This window comes from Python bivittatus, unplaced genomic scaffold (assembly GCF_059951505.1).
Source record: "Python bivittatus isolate LINGU-HERP-01145 unplaced genomic scaffold, Pbiv_v1 ctg000180_np1212, whole genome shotgun sequence".
NCBI classification, from domain to species: Eukaryota; Metazoa; Chordata; class Lepidosauria; order Squamata; family Pythonidae; genus Python; species Python bivittatus.
Window position 1 is genome coordinate 3,726,875 of NW_028277047.1, and position 19,484 is coordinate 3,746,358.

Below are 19,484 nucleotides of genomic sequence, written 5' to 3' on the forward strand. Positions count from 1 at the left end.
ATGACCTTGAGGACTAGAGCCTTGCTACGTCCCTGTTGTATTTAAAAAAAATTAAAAATGAAACACGGGGGGGGGAAGACCCTGAAAAACGGCTCCCAAATATCCCTAGAGATGAACGATGCAGAAAAGACAAAAGTGTGGGAGAAATCAATAAATCAGGGCAAGCAAAACCAAATGTTAGAAGACTAAACCAACACCGGGTCTTAATTCTTTTTGCTCGCACAAACCAACCCCTTCCTTGCCCGTTTCCCCCCTCAAATAGCCACGTTTCTATTGTAAGCGCTTTGGGGCAGGGTATTTTAGCTAAAGGAAATCATAACATAAATGCTATCCCAGCCAACAGACTACAACTGAAATACAGGGAGCGTCGCCTTCGCGTTCTCCTTTTAATACTGTAAAAGAGAGAGGCGACGCTGAATTTTTTTTTTTTCCTAGCGATAAAACGGAGTATGGTGCAACCCGGGAAACGCCAACCGCTTTTGCCAGGGAGCGAGAGAGCGAAAACCAAGACGGATGATGGTGCTCTAATCATCATTTAATGTCATATAATTCCGGCGGTTTAATATGCCTTAGATTAGGGGGTATCTTAAATATATGGTTAATACTCAATTGGATCAGCGGCATAGTGTTAAAATTAAAGGGTTTTTGGTGTCTCTCCTACACACGCTCGCCCGCACACAAACACACGTGGACGTACCCACTGCTCTTATTCACACTGGCTTACCTCTCGCCCGGATGCTTTCAGCCAGCGAGGGGTTCAAAGCTGGCTCCCCCCTTTCGTCCTAGGGCCCAAAGACACCCCAAAGACAGGCAGCCAATCTTGCGGGGGGCTTCTCCACAACTCCCCGGTGGCCCCCAGGGCTCGCCCGGGTCATCGGCAAGCTCCCATCGGCCACGCTGGGCCCCGAGTGCCGGAAAACGGCTCTCGCAACCCATTTGGAATGAAGCTGAACTGGTTTGACTCCCAGCCGGAGCACGTGAGAACTTACAACCTGCAGCCTGATCCTCTTCCCTGAGTCACTTCCGAATTTGGACGAGTTCGTTTGCTTGCTTTGAGCCGGGTGGAGGCTCAGGTGCGTGCTCATGGCGGGTTAAACGTCCTCTACAACGTCCCTGCGAGGTAGGCCAGGCCGAGAGAGAGGGAGGGGCCCAAACTCTCCCAGCGCCTCGTCCAGCACCTTTGCAGCGACGCCACCCCCTTTCCCCAAGCGATTCTATGTGGATGGCGATCTTATTTCCTCTGTGAATTTTGCCTACGACAACAGCCCTGCGAGGTAGGCTGGGCTGAGAGGGAGGGTCCGGCCCCAAGCCCCCCCAGGGACATTCCGTGGCTGAAGGGGACTAAAATCTGTGTCTCCCCCCACGTTCCCTCTAAGCCAGGGAAAGACGGATATTCCTAAAAAGATTCTGATTTAAGAAACTCTAATCGGGGTCAACCCGAACCAGTGCTCGCCCTCTCACATTGCAACCACAAGCTCGCCTCACCTCCTTGCACCTGTCAGGGACCTCCCCCCGACTTCCACAGGTAGACTGCTCCTCTTGGTGGAAGCTCTTTTCTTCACTTCAGGCAAAGGCACGTAAAGGAAGATGAGCAAGAATCACGGAGGGGTGAAAAGGGCGAAAAGAGACCATTTTTCTCCTTTTGACCAAAGGGGCCAAGATTCAAGAGCGAGAAAAGAAATCGGACAGTGGATCTGCGGAACTCACCGTCAAGGGATTGAAAAGGAGGCAGTCACCGTGTCCTAAACTGGATAGTTCTACGCCAGGGTTTCTCAACCTTGGCCGCTTGAAGATGGGTGGACTTCAACTCCCAGAATTCCCCAGCCAGCCTTGCTGTGGACTTCAACTCCCAGAATTCCCCTTGCTGGCTGGGGAATTCTGGGAGTTGAAGTCCACCCATCTTCAAGCAGCCAAGGTTGAGAAACACAGCTCTATGCAATCACAGGCAGAAGAATTTAAATTCCAGATTTTGGAGGGGGATATACAAAACAGTTATTGCTCCATAACTGCTCAGGGGGGGTCCCAAATCGACCTGTGTAGGAGGACTTGCAAAAGCCCTTGTTGCGATCTCTCCAAGCTGCCTTTGGATCCAGGATGAGTCTTAATCATGGTTTGTCGAAGAAGCCTAGACTCATCTTGGGGCGTGAATTGAGCAAAGTCCAGCCTGATTTTTTTGCCCAGTTCGTGATATTTCCCTCGCACCCTTCTACCCGTCCGCCGAAGAAACGGACGGAGCCCCAAAAAACTGACATCAGAGCGAGAATAAGCTAGGATTTCATTATGGCATATGGAAAAGAAGCTTTAAGCAAGCAAGTAATGACACACGGATAACCCAGGGCAGTTTCACATTTTGGTTTGTTGCCAAAAAAAAAGAGGAGTATAAATTGCCTGCTCGGCCTGCCGTCCCCGTGGGTCTTTGTTGATGAAAGAGAAGTTGATTTCCCCGCTTTGATTTATAATTTCTTCTTTTGGCCCCCAGAGCCGTGGGATTTTAGGCACGAAAAAAGCAAAGAGAGTTGGAATTTTCTCATCTCTCAACCTGCTCCCTGCTTCTCCCCCCCACCCCCCGCCCCCAGCCCTGGTCTGGCTTTGCCACATGAATTTTTTATCTTCTGCCAAGGCTTTAAATTAAACATGATGGGAAAAAGTGAGCAGAGGGGGAGAAGCAGCTGAAAATACAAGGCTTTATTCAGGTCTAAATGGACGGGGAGGAGGGGGGGATTTGAACGCACACTGGGTGCAAAGGATCCCTTAAGCCACATTCTAAAATACGGTTGCTTTCCTTCATGCAGCTTTAAATGATGTATTTATAAATAGGGGTTGAGTGCCTGGATGTTACTCTTCTATACACAACAACACTGCAAGGGAGGACCAGGAAATACCTCCAAGATGCAGATGGAAGGCCAAGAATAGCTCAGATTATTATCTTCTCCTACTTGGGTATCCTGTTTATTAATATTCTTGCTCCATTTCACAGGAGGGTATAAGAGCTACAACCACGGTGCCATCTTCTAACCCTCCTTCCTTTGAATATTTTACCAACCGATCGCCTTCAATGGTTCGAGCTGGAAAGGTTGTTTTAAAAAAGTTTCCAGCTGAATCCCTGAGTAGCAAAGCACGAGAGGGGGACGGTTGAATTTCAACTAGGAAATCTAGGGGAAAGGGGTTCCAGCAAATATGTGGGACTGCAGTGCCCATCAGCAACAGCCAGAGTTTCCCCAACTGAGTGCCATTGAAATGCACTGGGCTGATACTTCCCTTATCCACCGCCAGCTTGGCCCAGTGTTGGTTAATTGGAGCTGGACTGTACAGGACTGGGGAAAGCTGGTTGATAAAAGCTGGAAACTGAGATGGGAAATGGGTCATGTGGTGGTTGCGCCAGAGCAGAGTTTGCAAACTTAGCAAGTTGAAGTCCGCACATCTTCAACTAGCCAAGATTGAGAAGCACTGCACCAGAGAGCCTAGTGATCATCTTGCAAACGTGGAAGTCCACACCGTGAATGTTCCCTCTCTGCAAACCATATTGGCCACCACCTTCCTTCTATTCCTATCAACCCCGTTCTTGCACCCGTGACTTCGTAGGCCTGGTGGCTCTTGTGCCCTTGGAGAAAACCCCAAACCCCATCAATCCAAATTCATCGAACTTTAGAAGATCTTCTTCTGAGATCAGCAGGAGCCGGAATGAGAGAGATATTTTTTTTTAATGCACGTTAGCATCGTGCCCCATCTGGTGTGGCTCACTGAAAGGCTTCTGAAAGGAGCAGGAAAAAAACAGCGGGAAGAGACCATCTAACGGAGAGCCCTCTCTTTTTCTTAAAAACCGAAAGAAGGAAAGACGAGCCAGCTCCCAGTTTGTTTACTACCATCAAGCTGGTTTTAATCCACTTTGTCAATGCTGTAGAAACCAGGGGCTTCTCTCATTGGCCGCCTGCGCCTGCCAATCAAATTGCCGGGCACCTTTGAGTCGGTTAAGTGTGCCAGTGAATTGGAAAGGCAAACAGGGGCAGTGTGGATGAATGAAAACCCACAAGAGAAAGGAAGAAATACAGCATTTTCCTGGGAGCATCTCCTAAGCATCCGACTGCAGGCGCTATGAGTAAGGTACGGGGGGGGGGGGGGGGGATGCAAGAATTTGGAGGGATGGGATGAGGAGGACTGGGGGGGGTGCACAAGCTTGAAGGTTTCTGCTTTTTAGATTTGGCAAAGGATGTCCCCTTCGCAGAGAAGGCTTTGAGCATCTGGATGAGCAAAGAGGATGCAAAAGGGGACGCCAGGACGTGGAAGGCTTTAGAAGGATACCGGCCGGAGCCATGCAATGGTTCCGTTGCAAGCTGTGGGTTTCATTGCAAGCTGTGGGTTTCGTTGCAAGCCAGGGGTGTCACAGCTAAGGCTGGGGGAGCCTCGCAGGGCATCTCTTCCTGCCCGCGCCGCGGAGCCCTGCACCTGTAGGCATTCGCACTAGATTTGCGCGAGGTGCGAGCAAGAGGGAATGAAAGACACAGAGGAGGAGGAAAAAATATGGGGAAAGAGCGGGACAACTTTGGGATTGGGTCTGCAAGCATGGCTTGAAGCCGGGAAAGATTTGTTCCTAAAAAGGCGGGGGGGGGGGTAGGAGAAATTGAGCAACCTGTATTGCGAAGGTGTTCCATTTGCACGCCTGATTTGAGAAGAGAATGGTTGCATTTCTTCGCCTTTATCCATCTGATATTTCGGAGGCTCTTTCCCCTTATTCCTCTTGCGCTTCTTTTCCATTGCCTGATCTGCTGCAAGGCAAGATCAGAATAAATGGATTTAAAAAAAAAATGTTGCCTATCCAGTAAAAAAATGCCGGGGGGGGGGGGGAAGGTGTAGGGAGAGGAAATCCACTTCTCTGCCCCTGGGAAAGGCTTCCCTTTTCTGCATCTGGTCATCCGTAGAACAGAGCGTGCATCGGGGCACACGGGTGGAGGTGAGGGAGAGGCGTGCAGAAGGCTGTCCTGATGCCAAGTGATGTGCCCGAAATGAAGCCCGTGATGTGCGTGCAAAGGAGAGGTTTTATGGAGACCTCGGTTCCTTAATTCAGAGAATTCATCTCTGGGGGCTCAATCCTGCTGTGCTGGGGTACGTGCGTATGTGTGTATGAGTGTGCTCTGATCCAAATGCAGATGTCAGTAACGCTGGAGCCCCGATGGAGCATCCGTGAGCGTACGACTCCAAACTGGAACAGGGAGACCCACTTTTCACAAAAGAGGAGAGAGGGCGGAGTGAGGGAGACTTGTTCAGGGTTAGGGATGCGCGTATATTATATAAAAACTCTGGGGCCTCCTTAGAAAATCCATCAGCGGGAGAAGCAGAACGGCCCCAAAGAAAGTAGTCCATCAAGGAACATGTTCTAAACCCAGGGAATTCACAAATCTTAGCAGAAGGAGGAAGAGAAGAAATGGAGGAGGAGGAGGGGAGGAAGAGGAAGGGGGGGATGAAGGAGAAAGAGAAGGAGAAGAAGGAGAAGAAGGTGATATGGTGATGATGATGGAAAAGGAGGAGGAGATGAAGAAGAAGATGGAGGAGGAGAAGGAGGAGGAGAGGGAGACGGAGATGAAGAAGATGAGGAGGAAGAGGAGGGAGGAGAAGGAGGAAGAAAAGAGGAGGAGGGGGATGAAGGAGAAGGAGAAGGAGAAGAAAGAGAAGAAGGTGATATGATGATGGTGATGATGATGATGATAATGATGGAGGAGGAGGAGGAAATGAAGAAGAAGAAGATGGAGGAGGAGAAAGAGAGGGAGAAGGAGATGAAGAGGAGGAGGAGGAGGAGGAAGAGAAACAGAAAGAGGAGGAGGAGGAGGAGGAGGAGGGGAAGGCGGCTACTGTAGGATAACTAGGATAACTCAGTGGAGCTTCTGGGTCCAGTAACAGTCTACCCTTAAATGCTCCCTGAAACCTGGATAGCCATTTGGTCTATTCTGGCTGGAATGTTCTTGAGGTCTTCCGCCCCAGTTGCAAACCATTCTGTGTTGCTTTGGTCTAGGAAATCAGGGAAGAAGAAAAGCTTGCCAATGTGGGTTGTCTCAGGGGGATGAAGACAGACTCTTTTAATCGTAGTTCATTGTCTAGCCCAGAATGATGATATTTCTTTCCCCAAGTTCATTAATGTATTATCGGATGTAATGTATTGAAGGATGTAAAGGCTGATAAAAATCCCACTGCTCGCCTAACCTATTTGAACCACATGGAAGCAAAAGGAAAATTATAACCCCTGCCGTGGCTCCCGTGCAAATTTCCTTTTATACTTTTTCCACCTAAATATTTACTTAATCATTCATTTCTCGTGTTTGACCGAAAGTCAATGGGCAGACAAGCAAAGAGAACACTTATTTATTTATTTATTTATTTATTTATTTATTGCAAATCTTACCTATTCTTGGGCCAATACAGGCACAAGCGCTAATAAATTTAAATAAAGAAACATTTTTATTGAGAAGGTTGTGCTTGAGAGAGAGGAACGCAGATGAAATCATATTCTGGAGCTCCGCGTGCATTGTTTTCCATCTGTTTTTTTTTTTTTACAGCATCCTGTCACTTTTTGGAAATAAGTAATCTAAGAAGCATGCAATGTATTAATAAATCTACCTTTTATGGCCCTAACTCCAGCTCTCTGACACAATATCATGTCCCCAAGAGAAAGAAACGTAGCTTGTTTCAACCAGGTTTCTTCTCATTCTCTTCCTGAAAAGATTTTCCCACATTTCATTCAGCCTCTATAACCAGAAGCTATTTCCTTGGAGACAATGGCTGTGTTCAGACAACCCAGCTACGAACATCAGTGAAGGATCTGATGGCATCAACCGTTTTGCTGACCTTAACCTTGCTTAGGGGTTTGAGAGGTTAATGTATCGTGCAAACCCAGCCTGGTTAATGTACTATACAATCTATTGTGGAAGCCCAGAAAATGTGCCTATTTCTACCACCCTCTTATTCCAAGCTTTCTCTGAGGGTGGGGGAGTTGATAAAGTTTGGAGAGAGTCTGATCCTTGCTGAATCAAACCATCTAAACCTGTCCTGGAGGGGGGGAGTACTTGAGGCAGTTCACGATTCAGGACCACGGAGAGCTCCCAAGGATGTCAGATGTTGCTCCTATCCTTAAGACAGATGTTATCCATCTAGGAAAGGATCCCGGGGTGGAAGCTGGAGTGGTTTTGGAAGCACAAAAGAATCAGAAAAAAAGTTCTTCAGACCGATCAGGTCGATAACCAACAATTAGACTTACGCTATGAAATAACGTTGAGCGGACAATTAGATCCCTGCATATTTGCTGCTTAGGAGAAGGTATTTGGGGTGGACATTTAGATCCCTGCAAAAGTGGGTGAATTTGCCTGGAGGGTTAAAAAAACGACTGAGTTTTTGAATCAGAAGCTTTGTGGTAGACGTGGCTCTGGGTTGAGAAGAGCGTGTCTTTCTATGATTGATTGATGATTTGCCATCGTGTTGTTTTCAACTCCTAGCAACCACATAGTTAGATTTTCTCCATGACGATCTATCCCTAAGCGGTTCTTTCAAGTCCCCATTGGTGTCCTCATCGGCCCTGTAACGGAGTCCCTCCACCTTGCCTTGCTCATCCTCTTCTTCTCTTTCCTCCCAACTTTCCCAGCATCAGAGCCTTCTCCAGGGAGCTGGGTCTTGGCATCATGTGTTTGAAGTAGGATCACTGGAGCCGGGTCCTTTGTGCCTTGAGTAAAAACTCTGGGTTGATTTGTTTGATGACCCATGGATTTTTTTTCTTGGCTGTCCACGGTCTTCTCAGGAGTCTTCTCCAACCCCCAAATTCAAAGGTGTCAGTGCTGTTCCTCTCCTGCTTCTCCCAAGTCCAACATTTGCTTCCTTGGAATATGTATTTCATTATTTATTTATTAGCTGCCTGTTTCACCCCAGGCGACTCTGGGTAGCGTAGAGCAAAACTCAAAGCGATCAATCAATGCATGAAAAAATATAAAGATAAAACAAAGAATAGACGTATCCCAGGGAATGCGGTGGCTTGCACGAGTCCGATCTTTGGAGGCATACAAAGTTATCCTTTCTATAAGACTCTCCTTTCTCCTTGAAATGTTCCTGCTGCTACCTTGGAATGCATCCCTGCCCAATTGAGGAACCCGAAACCCCCCATATTTGGCTTTTCAAATATTTTTATTGATATTGATGGATTCGAATTTATCGGCCGCCCAACTCCAACGGACTCTAGTTGGCGTACCAAACTAGAAAAAAGCAGAAAAACAGCTGAAACCATTAAATCAAGCAGGCAGCCCCGAAAATAATTTTTCAAATAGCATTTTCCCCAAATCCAAGTGGTGCTTTCAAATCTGCCTTGGGCGGCTTTGCGGATGGGGATATTCTCAGCTGTTCCCTCCTGTAATGAGCAATTTGACAAATGTAGAATTTTATCCCTCTTTGGCACTGAGTTTTGTCATTTTTCAACTCTGCCCTTTTTAGCCATTATGTACATGCGGTACAGAAAGTCTTCCAAGTTGGTTTCAGCTGGAATAAGCCCTGCAAATAAATAAATGGATATGGATGGATAAAACTGGCTGGAAAAGAGGCCTTTTAACTGTTTTCAAAGCCATCGACTGGGATTGCTGTTTTAAATTGTTTTAATACCCTGAGTTTCCATTCTGATTTGCTGTTTTAAATTGTTTTAATACCCTGAGTTTCCATTCTGATTTGCTGTTTTAAATTGTTTTAATACCCTGAGTTTCCATTCTGGGGTTAGGATTTCATCGCCAACTGCTAAGAGACCTCCAGAGTCAGCGCTAGCATAAGTTCAAGAAATAGATGAATTATAAAAAGGTCCCCAAACCCAACATCCTGCCATTCTTTCATCCCAAAAGAAGACAGGATTAAGCTGAAATTCAGAGAAACGAAGCATGGAGACCCAGAAACTTTCGCTGGCTTGTTCAGTACCGTATATCATGGTTGGCTTCCCTGACGCGCGACACTAAGCTAACATTTGGCAGTTGAGCATCCCTCGATAGCTGACAGTCCCTCGATAGCTGCCTGCTAGCCTCTGGACGTTTGCAACCCCGAGCAGATCATGGCGTACAAACTGAGAAAGAAACAGAGTCACTTTTTAGGGCTAATTGGGAATTTGGATCTGGGTCCTCCCCTCCCCGCTCCAGTATTAAAAACCCTGGCTTTTTAGAAAGATCCCAAGCGAGCATGAGCGAGGAACATCTCAATGTAAATTAAAAATAAAAATAAAAGCAAACGGGATAGAAAATAGTTGGAATTGAGCAGATTCTGCAGCCTTAAGCTACAGAAACAGAGAAAGGCTTCGGTTCCCCTATTGATCTACAAAACCCAGCCAAATTGCTTGGCATCATTAAGACCGCAACATGACAAAAGGGGCCGTTCTATTAACGCAACTGGAGAGCTTGTCACCCTTTTAACACCCCCCCCCCGCCACCATGTCCCCATCGGGATGTCACTGCAGCCCCTTAAAAAGCGAGTTCGATTCGGCTGCCCCGGGGCTGATCAGAGCACTGGGCAAATTCGGATTGCAGGCGCTGAATAAAGAGGAGGACGTGGAAAAGATGAATCTGGTTTTGGGGGGCCTCGAGGAGACGTCTTCTGTGCGTTTTTCTTGGCGAGAGAATGGAGGTGGCTTGCCGCCTCGTTTAGTGACTGCCTCGCTTCACGACCGTCCCCAGGGATGACGGCGATAAAAAGTCACTTTACGACCGATCCTTGCATTTACGACCGTCACAGGTCTGTAAAGCAAAGGAAAGTTGAAGTCGGATTGTCAGCACCATCATGGTTTCACTTAGGGACTACTTCGCTTAACAACCGAGCTGTTGGTCCTAATTGTGGTCACTAAACAAAGACAACCGGCATTATCTTTTTTTTTTTTTAACTTCCCAGTTTATTTTATTTATTTATTTTATTTATTTTCAAATTTGTATGCCGCCCATCTCCCCCAATGGGAGAGTTTAGCCTCCAAACCCTGGATTTCCTTGTAGTCTCCCATCCAGACCTGCATTTGTTTAATCTTGGAGTGCAGGTTTTTTGGGGGGGGGGGGTTGCTGTTTGCTGAGGCCGATCTCCAAGCAAACGAGGTTTAGCAACGATCGGACCATCATTTTTTTTAAAAAAAATGCCACGCGGGGGAAACAGGCAAGAATCAGAGATGATCCCCAATCTCTTAATGCATGCCGTGGGCGGCCTATTAGGAGCGCTCCAGTGGCTCGAATTCAGCCCAGATTAATGGAGGGAATTTAGGTTAGTCATTCAGAGCAATGCGGAACATTCAGAACCACGTATCTTCCTCCTGCTTTTAATAAACCCTGATAACCGTTTTTGCATCCAAGGGACTGTATTCGCAGATAAGGATGTACGCAAGGGGGGCCGGGGCCACGTTCGTTCACGACTCCCCCTTTTCTCTCCTCCTCTCTTTTTGACTCCCCCCTTCCTCCTTCTCATTCATCGTGACCGTTTCTAGGACTGATTTTAAAGACAGGTCTATCAATGCCGGATTGCCCCCCCCCCCCCAGGATGTTGGGTGAAAAAGTCTGCTGGTTTAGGTTTGGTTTCTTCGAGCGTTGATATCCGTTCGCCGGCTGGGCTGGGGAGGGGTGAGCTCATTTTATGGGACCCGACGTTGTACTCGCGGGGCTTTTCTGATTTTTACTGCCTCTTGGTAAAGCCATGTTTCAAATTAACAACTACAATAAGGATGACGATGGTGAAGAGGGTGGCAAACAGCATCTTCCAGGGGTCTGCCCTGATTTCTTGCGGGCGGCATTTGAAACCAGCCTGAAGTAAGGGCCAAACTAAAACTATAAGGTCATTTTCTGAATGGCTCTTCTCAAACCCAGAGGCACCGTGCTCTGCCTCCCGGCGGCCTCGAACCCTCGCGTGCCTCCTTCGCCGAGCCCTCGTGCTGTCAAATGCGCCACCAGCAAGCGGGCATCCACCCGGGGAAGCTCCGTGCACGCCAGGGAAGGGGAGGACCGAACCTGCTGAATTTCTGTCTGCCGATAAAACCTCCTGGGGGCCCATTTTTAATGGCCTCTGATTCCCAAATAATAAAGATCTTGCTTTGTCGTTCCTCCTCCCCTTTCTGCCCATATTTTGCCATGCTGACAGCTGGGTGAATTCTCTGCATCGTATTTTTTCCCCCTATGCAATCAAATTCCATCTGGATTCCCCCCCCCCCAATAATATATTTCTTTTCTCTCCATCCTCTGCTCCGCTTCTTCCTCGGGTGATTATCCATTCCGATGCTGCTTCTTTTCTTTTCGTCTCTCCCTCTCTGCAATGGAGTTCATTATGGGATGGCCTGTGGTTGCCTCAGCAACAGCCAAAGGGGAGGAGAGATCTCCCTTCAAGGAGAAATGCTAAAAAAATAATGTGTCTTCCAAAATTGGAGCTGTATATGGGGGGGGGGGGAGATGGAGAGAATTTGGGAACTGTGGCTGCTCTGCAGAATCTAAGATGCCTCCCCCCCCCAAATTCTGCAGGGATGAGGCTCCCATCTGCACGATCAGGATGATGGGGGGTGTAGTCCCAGCAGGAGAGGATTTTTTTCCCTGCCTTTCAAGAAAATTAACTTCGCCACTGATTTATCTCAGGCTGCAAGGCAAGAACTCATTCACCAGCATGCTTCACTGCAGTGTTTCTCAACCTTAGCAACTCGAAGATGGGTGGACTTCAACTCCCAGAATTCCCCAGCTGGCTGGGGAATTCTGGGAGTTGAAGTCCGACCATCTTCAAGTTGCCGAGGTTGAGAAACCCTACTTCCCTGGCTGATTTGAAAGATCTAGTGGCTGCCTTCACACAATTTCTTAATCATGGATACTTTTAACCTAGGTTACTTTTTTGGGCTTGGGGTTAGTGTATGGCGCCCATCCAGAAAATGGGCTTATTCAGGAGCCAAGCGAAGTGAGTTACTGCACGAGTGTTGCAGATCAAGAACCGTTTTGCAGATCAAGAACCGTTCAGTTCCTACAATATGTTTAACCAGGGTGGAGAAAGATAAGCCAAGATGTAACCGGGATACTATCTCGCAGTCTTTCAGTGAAGTTTATCTGTGACTGAGAGAAAGGGGAGGAGAGAGAGAGAGAGAGATTTCTTTGCACAAAGCATCATTAACTTACGGAACTCCCTGCCACAAGGCGCGGTGAGAGCAAAAACGGCAAAACGGGGCTGAAAAAAATCCTGCCCGATGAATCGAAGCGCTTGAAACGGAGAAAAAGCAAGGGCCAAAAGCCCATTTTGCTGAGAGAGAGGGGGGAAAAAAGAGAGAGCTGATGGTATTCATCCCAGTTTATATCGCTGCGTTATGGATGTTTTTAATTTCAGCAAACCGCCGAGGGTCACGAGATTTCAGCGCTTTCAAAACCCAATAAATACGTACATTAAAAAATCAGAGATGCTTAGCCGGGGGGGGACAAACGCCCACGCCTTGGCAGGGTTTGCATGGCATGCCCAAATGCCAGAATCTGAATCTGCAAAATGCAATGCCTGAACTGGGACGTCTCTTGGGGATTTGAGGTCTGGTTGGCGCGATCGATTCCATCCAGGAAGGGTTGGGGGTCTCCCACCGACCCCACCCCGTTTTAAGCAGCTGGGGGACCCAGCTGTGGATGATTGGATGCGAAAGGGAGGAAGGTGTGCTCGCACACCCGTTCCGCCTTGCTGCAAAGCCAGATTGCTATTATTCACCCACCGTGGCCTATCACTGGTGGGTCCTGAGTGGCAGCAACGGGGCGATGGGTATTGTTATCCCAGCGGGGAGGCTGGCCTTGAAAACAGTCAGAAGGCACCGAGAGAAAAACATCTGGCTTGCGAGGGCGGGCAACTTCCTGGGGCTCCCGCGGAGAAGCACGCACAGTGGAAGGGGGACAAAAAAACCAGCTTTTCTGAACTGATTTATTTATTTAGCCAATGGATAGAGCCACCCATCTCCCCAAAAGGGACTCTGGGCGGCTTCCGAGCCAAAGAAGTAAACCTGTATCGCGATGCAAAGAAAACATTTGACATTAATAATGAAACATTCCAACAGAAATGGCTGAGATGGCCAAATCGACGTCTTGGAGTAGAGAAAGGTCATTATTGGCATCCGTTAATGGCTGGAAAGTCTTTATGGACTTTTTGGGTCAGAAGGAAAATGATTTGTGACTTACGGTTTCGATGATGGGAAAGAAGAGGTTGTAGACAGAAGGGAATTATGATCAAACCTGAGAGAGAACAGTTTGATTGGAATTGTATGTATAACTGCCGAAAGGAAGATCAGAAAGCACTCTATTTATATATATATTTATATATATATATAAAATGTTTTCTGTCCTTTTACTTTATTTTTCTTTTTCCCTAACTTCTTTCCTCTTTGTTTTTTCTTTTTCACATTTACTTTACTATATTTCTTTTCTTTCTTTGAATTCATTTCTTTTTATCTAGGGCTTCTACCCGTCCCTGGGGGCGGTTAGCGCCCGGATGATGCTCCCTGGGAATTACTCGCCAATTTCCCATCTCCTTGGAACCTGTTTATTTTTAGGACTCTTTTTATGTTGTATTTTAATGCATTTTTATCTTGTGGTAAACCGCCCAGAGTCGTTTCACGAGATGGGCAGTGACAAATTGCATAAATAAATAAAAATAAATAAAAACATTTCATAAAAACTATCAAAAAATAAAACACAAAAAACCCAGAAAGGAATAAAACAGAAAAGAGCCCCAAGCTAGCGGGAGGACAACCATCACTGAGCCTCATTCAACCAGTTCGCATGTTTTTCCTGGGATCCCCGGGGTTGATGGAAGAACAAGACAGGACCCAGAGCATCCCTCTTCTGCTGGACCTGATGGGACGGGTAGATGTAACCAGGAAGAGAACCGGTCCCTCTGTTAAAATATTTTTCTTATATATTTATAATAAGGAAAGTTTGGAAAGATAGTAACGCTCATTCCTGCCAGTATAAACAAGTGAATATATCATGTAGCAAAATCTATGTAAAAGAAAACATATCACTTATGTGTAGAAAAACATATGCATAGGAAAGATAAAATGCCCATTGTTTTAGTTTAGATGAAGAGGCATCTGTTTAACTATAAATAAGGAAGTTTGCCCTAACTTTAAGGTGAGGAAACATCTGTTTTAGCAGGATATGGAAGGAAGGAAGGATGTTCATTGTAATAAGCTAACATATACCATTCCATTGATAATGATTGGCTACATTTTTAAACTAAAATTATATATATATATATATATATATATATATATATATATATATTCCTATAAAAAGGGAGATGGGAAGGCAGTCCATTTGCAGCTGCTCATCGAAAGCCACCTAACAACCTTGGGTGAATAAATATATTTGACCGCCACTGATCACCTGGTGATTTTTGTTAAACTCTCGGCTTGGGAAACAAACAAAGGAAAAGAAGGGCTCTCATCCTTCTGACGCCTCAAATAACCTGGTTTCATGCCAGGTCAGGCTTTAAAGGTCAAAACCAGCACCTTGAATCGCATCCGGATTTACAGCTCGCGGAACAGAGGCGTAATGTGTGCCATCCTGGGGCGCGGAAAGCTGTCCGCGCAGCTGCACGAGAATGGCCACTACCTGTAGGTCATTAGCACTGTCTGCACACACACACGCAATTCATTTCCCTCTGGCTTCTTCTCCTTTTATTATCTCCCTCCCGCATTCTTAATTCATCTACTTATTAATGCATTATTTATTTAAGGCAAATACCTCTTCGATCATATGACTCTAAGTGGCTTGCAGAATACTGAATACATGTATTACATTCCATAACATGATTATCTATCTATCTATCTATCTATCTATCTATCTATCTATCTATCTATCTATCTATCTATCTCCGGACGATCTTCAAGGGCAGCCCCATGTAGAGCACACTACAGTAGTCCATTCGGGAGGCGACCAGGGCAGGAATGGCTGTGCGTAGAGTCTCACGGTCCATATACTTCTGGGGTGACCTGGGGATGAAGGCAGGATGGGTTTGGAAAACAGAAGGGAAACCCTTAGAAGAGAGGGCGGAGGCAGAGAAATTGGCAAAAAAGACCCAAACGAGGCTGCGAGAGAGGGTTGCCTGCCCCCCTCCCTTTGCAGTTCCTTCCTCCTCCTGCTTCTTTCCTCCTGCTGAGCGGGGAGCCAGTGCTTAATTGCTCCTTTCCAGCTTAATCACCCGCGGGGGGTCTAATAAAGATCCTGCCTCCACTTGCAGGGGCTGCGGCTTGCCAGTCACGGCTGACGATGCGCTGCTTGGCTCTCTGGCGTGCCAGCCGCCCTTCGGGGCTCCCTTGCTTGCGCAACCCAGGCTGCGAGCAAGCGACTTGCACCTCCCTTCCCTGTTTCAATCTCTTTTCTTGCATAAAACTGTTTGCGGGTGAAGTTCACTCGAATGGGTCTGGTCCTGCCTGTTCACCGCTCACACCAACTGTTTGAGAATGGCCACCACCTGTAGGTCATTAGCACTGTCTACACACACACAATTCATTTCTCCCTGGCTTCTTCTCTTTTTCTTATCTCCCTTCCGCATTCTTAATGCACTCATTCGTCTACTTATGAATGCGTTATTTATTTATTGCAAATAAAGTGGCTTGCAGAATAACGCTGAATACATGCATTCCACTCCATAACGTGATTATATCTAACTATATCTGCAATTATAATATATGATTGGATTATACATTATTATATGATGCTATTATCATGCTGCATATTATTATTATATTCTTGTTATGCACCTGATGGGGGAAATAATAATGACAATATTATTATATATATATATATATATATATATAATATATATATATGTATATATAGACTTGATAGCTGGATAAAAAGGCCAAATCCAGTCTAAACATCTGGCTGACTGTGCAACCAACACCAACTCTGTGTGCGTGTGTGTGTGTGTATGCCACAAAATTAACCTAACTAATCTTTTAGCAGCATAAGTACTGTTTTCCCGAATCAGACCAGGTGTCCTGATAATCCAAACCTCTTATTATCTAGACAAGACATCTGTTTAATCTTTTTTGAAAGTCGAAGGCAAAAATTGCTTTGCTGGTCCTTCCTTTTTTTTCTTTTTTTACCCTCCATAATGGTCCTACCTGCCTGCTTTGGGAAAATGACCCAGATATTCCATTCAAAGGAGAAATGGAAACCTTGCCTCCCCCCTCCCAAAAAAGACTCACTTCTGCTTTAAACCACAAAGATCTGATACTTTAGTTTTCCATCTTAAGCAGGTCAATCAGTCGACAGTTTTAGCTCCGTTTCCCCAAAAAGCAGAAAATCCCGTGAGAGCTGCTGGGGTGGATGGTAGGGGAAAGGAAGGAAGGAAGGAAGGAAGGAAGGAAGGAAGGAAGGAAGGAAGGAAGGAAGGAAGGAAGGAAGGAAGGAAGGAAGGAAGGAAGGAAGGAAGGAAGAAGGAGGGAGGGAGGGAGGGAGGGAGGGAGGAAGGAAGAGAAAGAAAGAAAGAAAGAAAGAAAGAAAGAAAGAAAGAAAGAAAGAAAGAAAGAGGGAGGGAGGGAGGGAGGGAGGAAGGAAGGAAGGAAGGAAGGAAGGAAGGAAGGAAGGAAGGAAGGAAGGAAGGAAGGAAGGAAGGAAGGAAGGAAGGAAGGAAGGAAGGAAGGAAGGACACTTCTGGATTTGTTTGCGTGCTTGCTCTTTTTTTAAAAAAAAGTAACACTGTATTAAACCTGCTTTGTTTGTTTCTTATTCAACTGGATGAAAGAATGAAGTTGCTTTGAACGCTTAAGGCATTGCAGAGTTTTCCGTTCAATGGCCTCCGGCCTCCGCATCTTCCATTCAATCCAAGGAGAGGGTGCTAAGACAGAATTCCTTTCCTAGACTAGTCTTCAAATTGGGAAATCTTGCATGATTAGTTTTGAAAAGGTGCAGAAAACATGTTTGGAAAAGTGTAGAAACTGATTTGGAAAAGTGTAGAAACATATCTGCAAAGGCGCGGAGAACATATTTGGAAAAGTGCAGAGAATATATTTGCAAAGGCCCGGAGAACATACTTGGAAGAGAATAAGGTGGAAAGACATAAGCTTCTTTTCTAGAGGGAAAAAAAGCCCGATTGCACCAGACATTAAAAAGACAGATTACGAGGCCAGCACATCCCCCCGTCCAGGGCTCCTCTGCTCCAAAGCTCTCCCCTCCGGGACACCCGGGGATCTGAATCCCGCCGACTTGCGGGCGAAGAAAGCCACCAGCCCCAAACCGGCATGTTCTCAAGACCGCCTTCTCTTCCCCCCCTCAACTCGGCTCTCTTTTCTTCTCTGCAGCTCACCTCCGATGAGTCACCAATCTCCAGAGAGATCCCTGGGCAGGAAGAAAAAGGTGAGGGGGGACCCTTGGGGGCTTTCCCTCTTTCTCAAAGCATGGGCTCTCCAGCAGGGGAATTTTCTTTTTCTTTATTTTATTATTATTATTATTTTTGCAAATCCATTCGCCAGGAACCTGAGCCAGGCACGGGGATGAGTGCATGGAAGCTGTAAGCAATGTCTTTTGTTTTGCAATAGGTTGCAGGGATCCCTTTTTATTTCCCTGTATTGGTTGATGGATTAGATTTATATCCGGCCTTTCTTTCAAGAGCTCAAGGTAGCTTGCATAGTGTTACCACCTCCTATTTTCCCCAACAACAACAACAACCCTGCGAGGTAGGCTGGGCGGAGAGGGAGGGCCTGCTCCAAGGCCCTTCTGCGGCTGAGGACTTGAACCCGGCACCTTCCAGTCCAGATTCGGCTCTTTCCCTACTACTCCACGCTCCGTTGGCAGGAACAATGGAAAGAAGAGGTAGAGCAGTGTTTCTCAACCTTGGCAGCTTTAAGCGGGGTGGACTTCAACTCCCAGAATTCCCCGGCTGGAGAATTCTGGGAGTTGAAGTCCACCCCGCTTAAAGCTGCCAAGGTTGAGAAACACTGAGGGAGAGAGAGAGAGAGAGGATGCTCTCTGACCTCATTGGATCCTGGTTGCTAGGCAACCTGAAAGCCGTGATGCTCTCTGCCTTTCCATTATAGGCGGTTGTCCGCTTCTGGTTGCTAGGTTACCGTGCCTACTTCTAAGTTAACACAAGGCCCAGCAACCCGGGTCCCCTCTGCAACATTTGCACTCTCGTCCAAGCATAAAAAGGACTCGTTTTTTAAATCTGCATGTCTTTTGGTGATGGGGGGGTGGGCAACTGGGCTTCCTTTTTGGACTGCAGTTGGACCCTGGAGCTTGGTAAGTAAAACATTGCAAAAGGGGAGTGACTTTCCGGGGGAAGACATTCCCGGCTGCAACCATCGCCGCCGAGGATGCTGGGAGTTGAAGTCCAGCTGGCACGGCGGTGTTTGATCTCCGCAACAGCGTCGTGTAAAGGCGTGAGAATCACAGATCCTGCATAAAAAAACCAGAGGTACTGCAGCAAATGTCTAGATAAAATGCAAATCTAAAACGCTGATAACCAAACCCCTAACATGCTGAATCTGGTTCCTGAATAAACCCATTTTCTGAATTTGGACAATACGTTGAAGCAGAAGCCGACCCGCCCAAAATGCAAGGTTAAAACCCACCAGGTTAAGCACGTTGAATGAATGGAGCCATCTTTAAACAGACAACACTATTTCTTCCCCCTGAATAACCCTGCAATTTTCACCCACCCCTCCTACGCTCGGTGCTCAATCTAATCACCAAATTTTGCTTAATTAAAAGAAAGGGGTGGGGAAAAAAATCAAAACTATTTGACTTATCTTTTTTGGTGGGTCTAAACGTCCATTTGCCACGGTGCTGAAAGATTGCCCCGCTTCGCTTTCTCCCTGCAGACAAAGCTGAAAACGCCAAGAAAACAGATGCCGAAGAGGAAGAAATAGATATCGACCTGAATGCTCCAGAAACGGAGAAAGCCGCCCTGGCCATCCAGGGCAAGTTTAGACGTTTCCAGAAACGGAAACAGGACCCCAGTTCCTGAGTTTCTCCGGCGCCTTCCCACCTCGCCTTGACCTCGTCTTCCCTCCCATCCCCAGATCCGGTGCAACTCCATGTCCCCCCTCGCCTCCCATCCCCAAGCAAGCGGGGCCTCTGCTCTGCTCTGCTCTGCTCTGCTCTGCTCTGCTCTTCTCTTCTCTTCGTTCATTTATTTCTTTTTGCACGTACTGTACTGTAAAAACGGTCAAAGCAATGGTGGGGAGGGGAGGGGGCGGGTGGAAGGGGCCTTCCACACGAAGCCGCTGATGATGGGCAGAGGGACAGATGTAGCTATAGGTGAGAACCATGGACCAGGACGAATAGAATAGTGGCATCATTCGAACCAATTTCTCCATCCCGTTTTTCCTCCCATCTATCATCGGGGGGGCAGGGGTTGCTGCTCTATAAATGGAGGGTTGACCTTTTAGACTCCCCATTTGGAGACCGGGAGTGCAATTCCTGTTGGCAGCTCTCCGGTGCCACCCTCTTCACCTTGGCAGAGAAGATGCCGTGCTGAAAAGAGGCTATTCCCCCCCCCCCCAAGTT

General features: G+C 46.9%; 1 protein-coding gene across 1 annotated transcript; it reads left to right on the forward strand.

The window, feature by feature from the left end:
• Nucleotides 1–9,431: 9,431 nt before the first annotated feature.
• Nucleotides 9,432–18,942, forward strand: PCP4L1 (Purkinje cell protein 4 like 1). Its single transcript, XM_088137548.1, has 3 exons — nucleotides 9,432–9,596; nucleotides 17,279–17,333; nucleotides 18,797–18,942. The coding sequence occupies exons 1-3, from the start codon at nucleotides 9,432–9,434 to the stop codon at nucleotides 18,940–18,942; spliced, it is 366 nt and encodes a 121-aa protein (XP_087993674.1).
• Nucleotides 18,943–19,484: the final 542 nt, after the last annotated feature.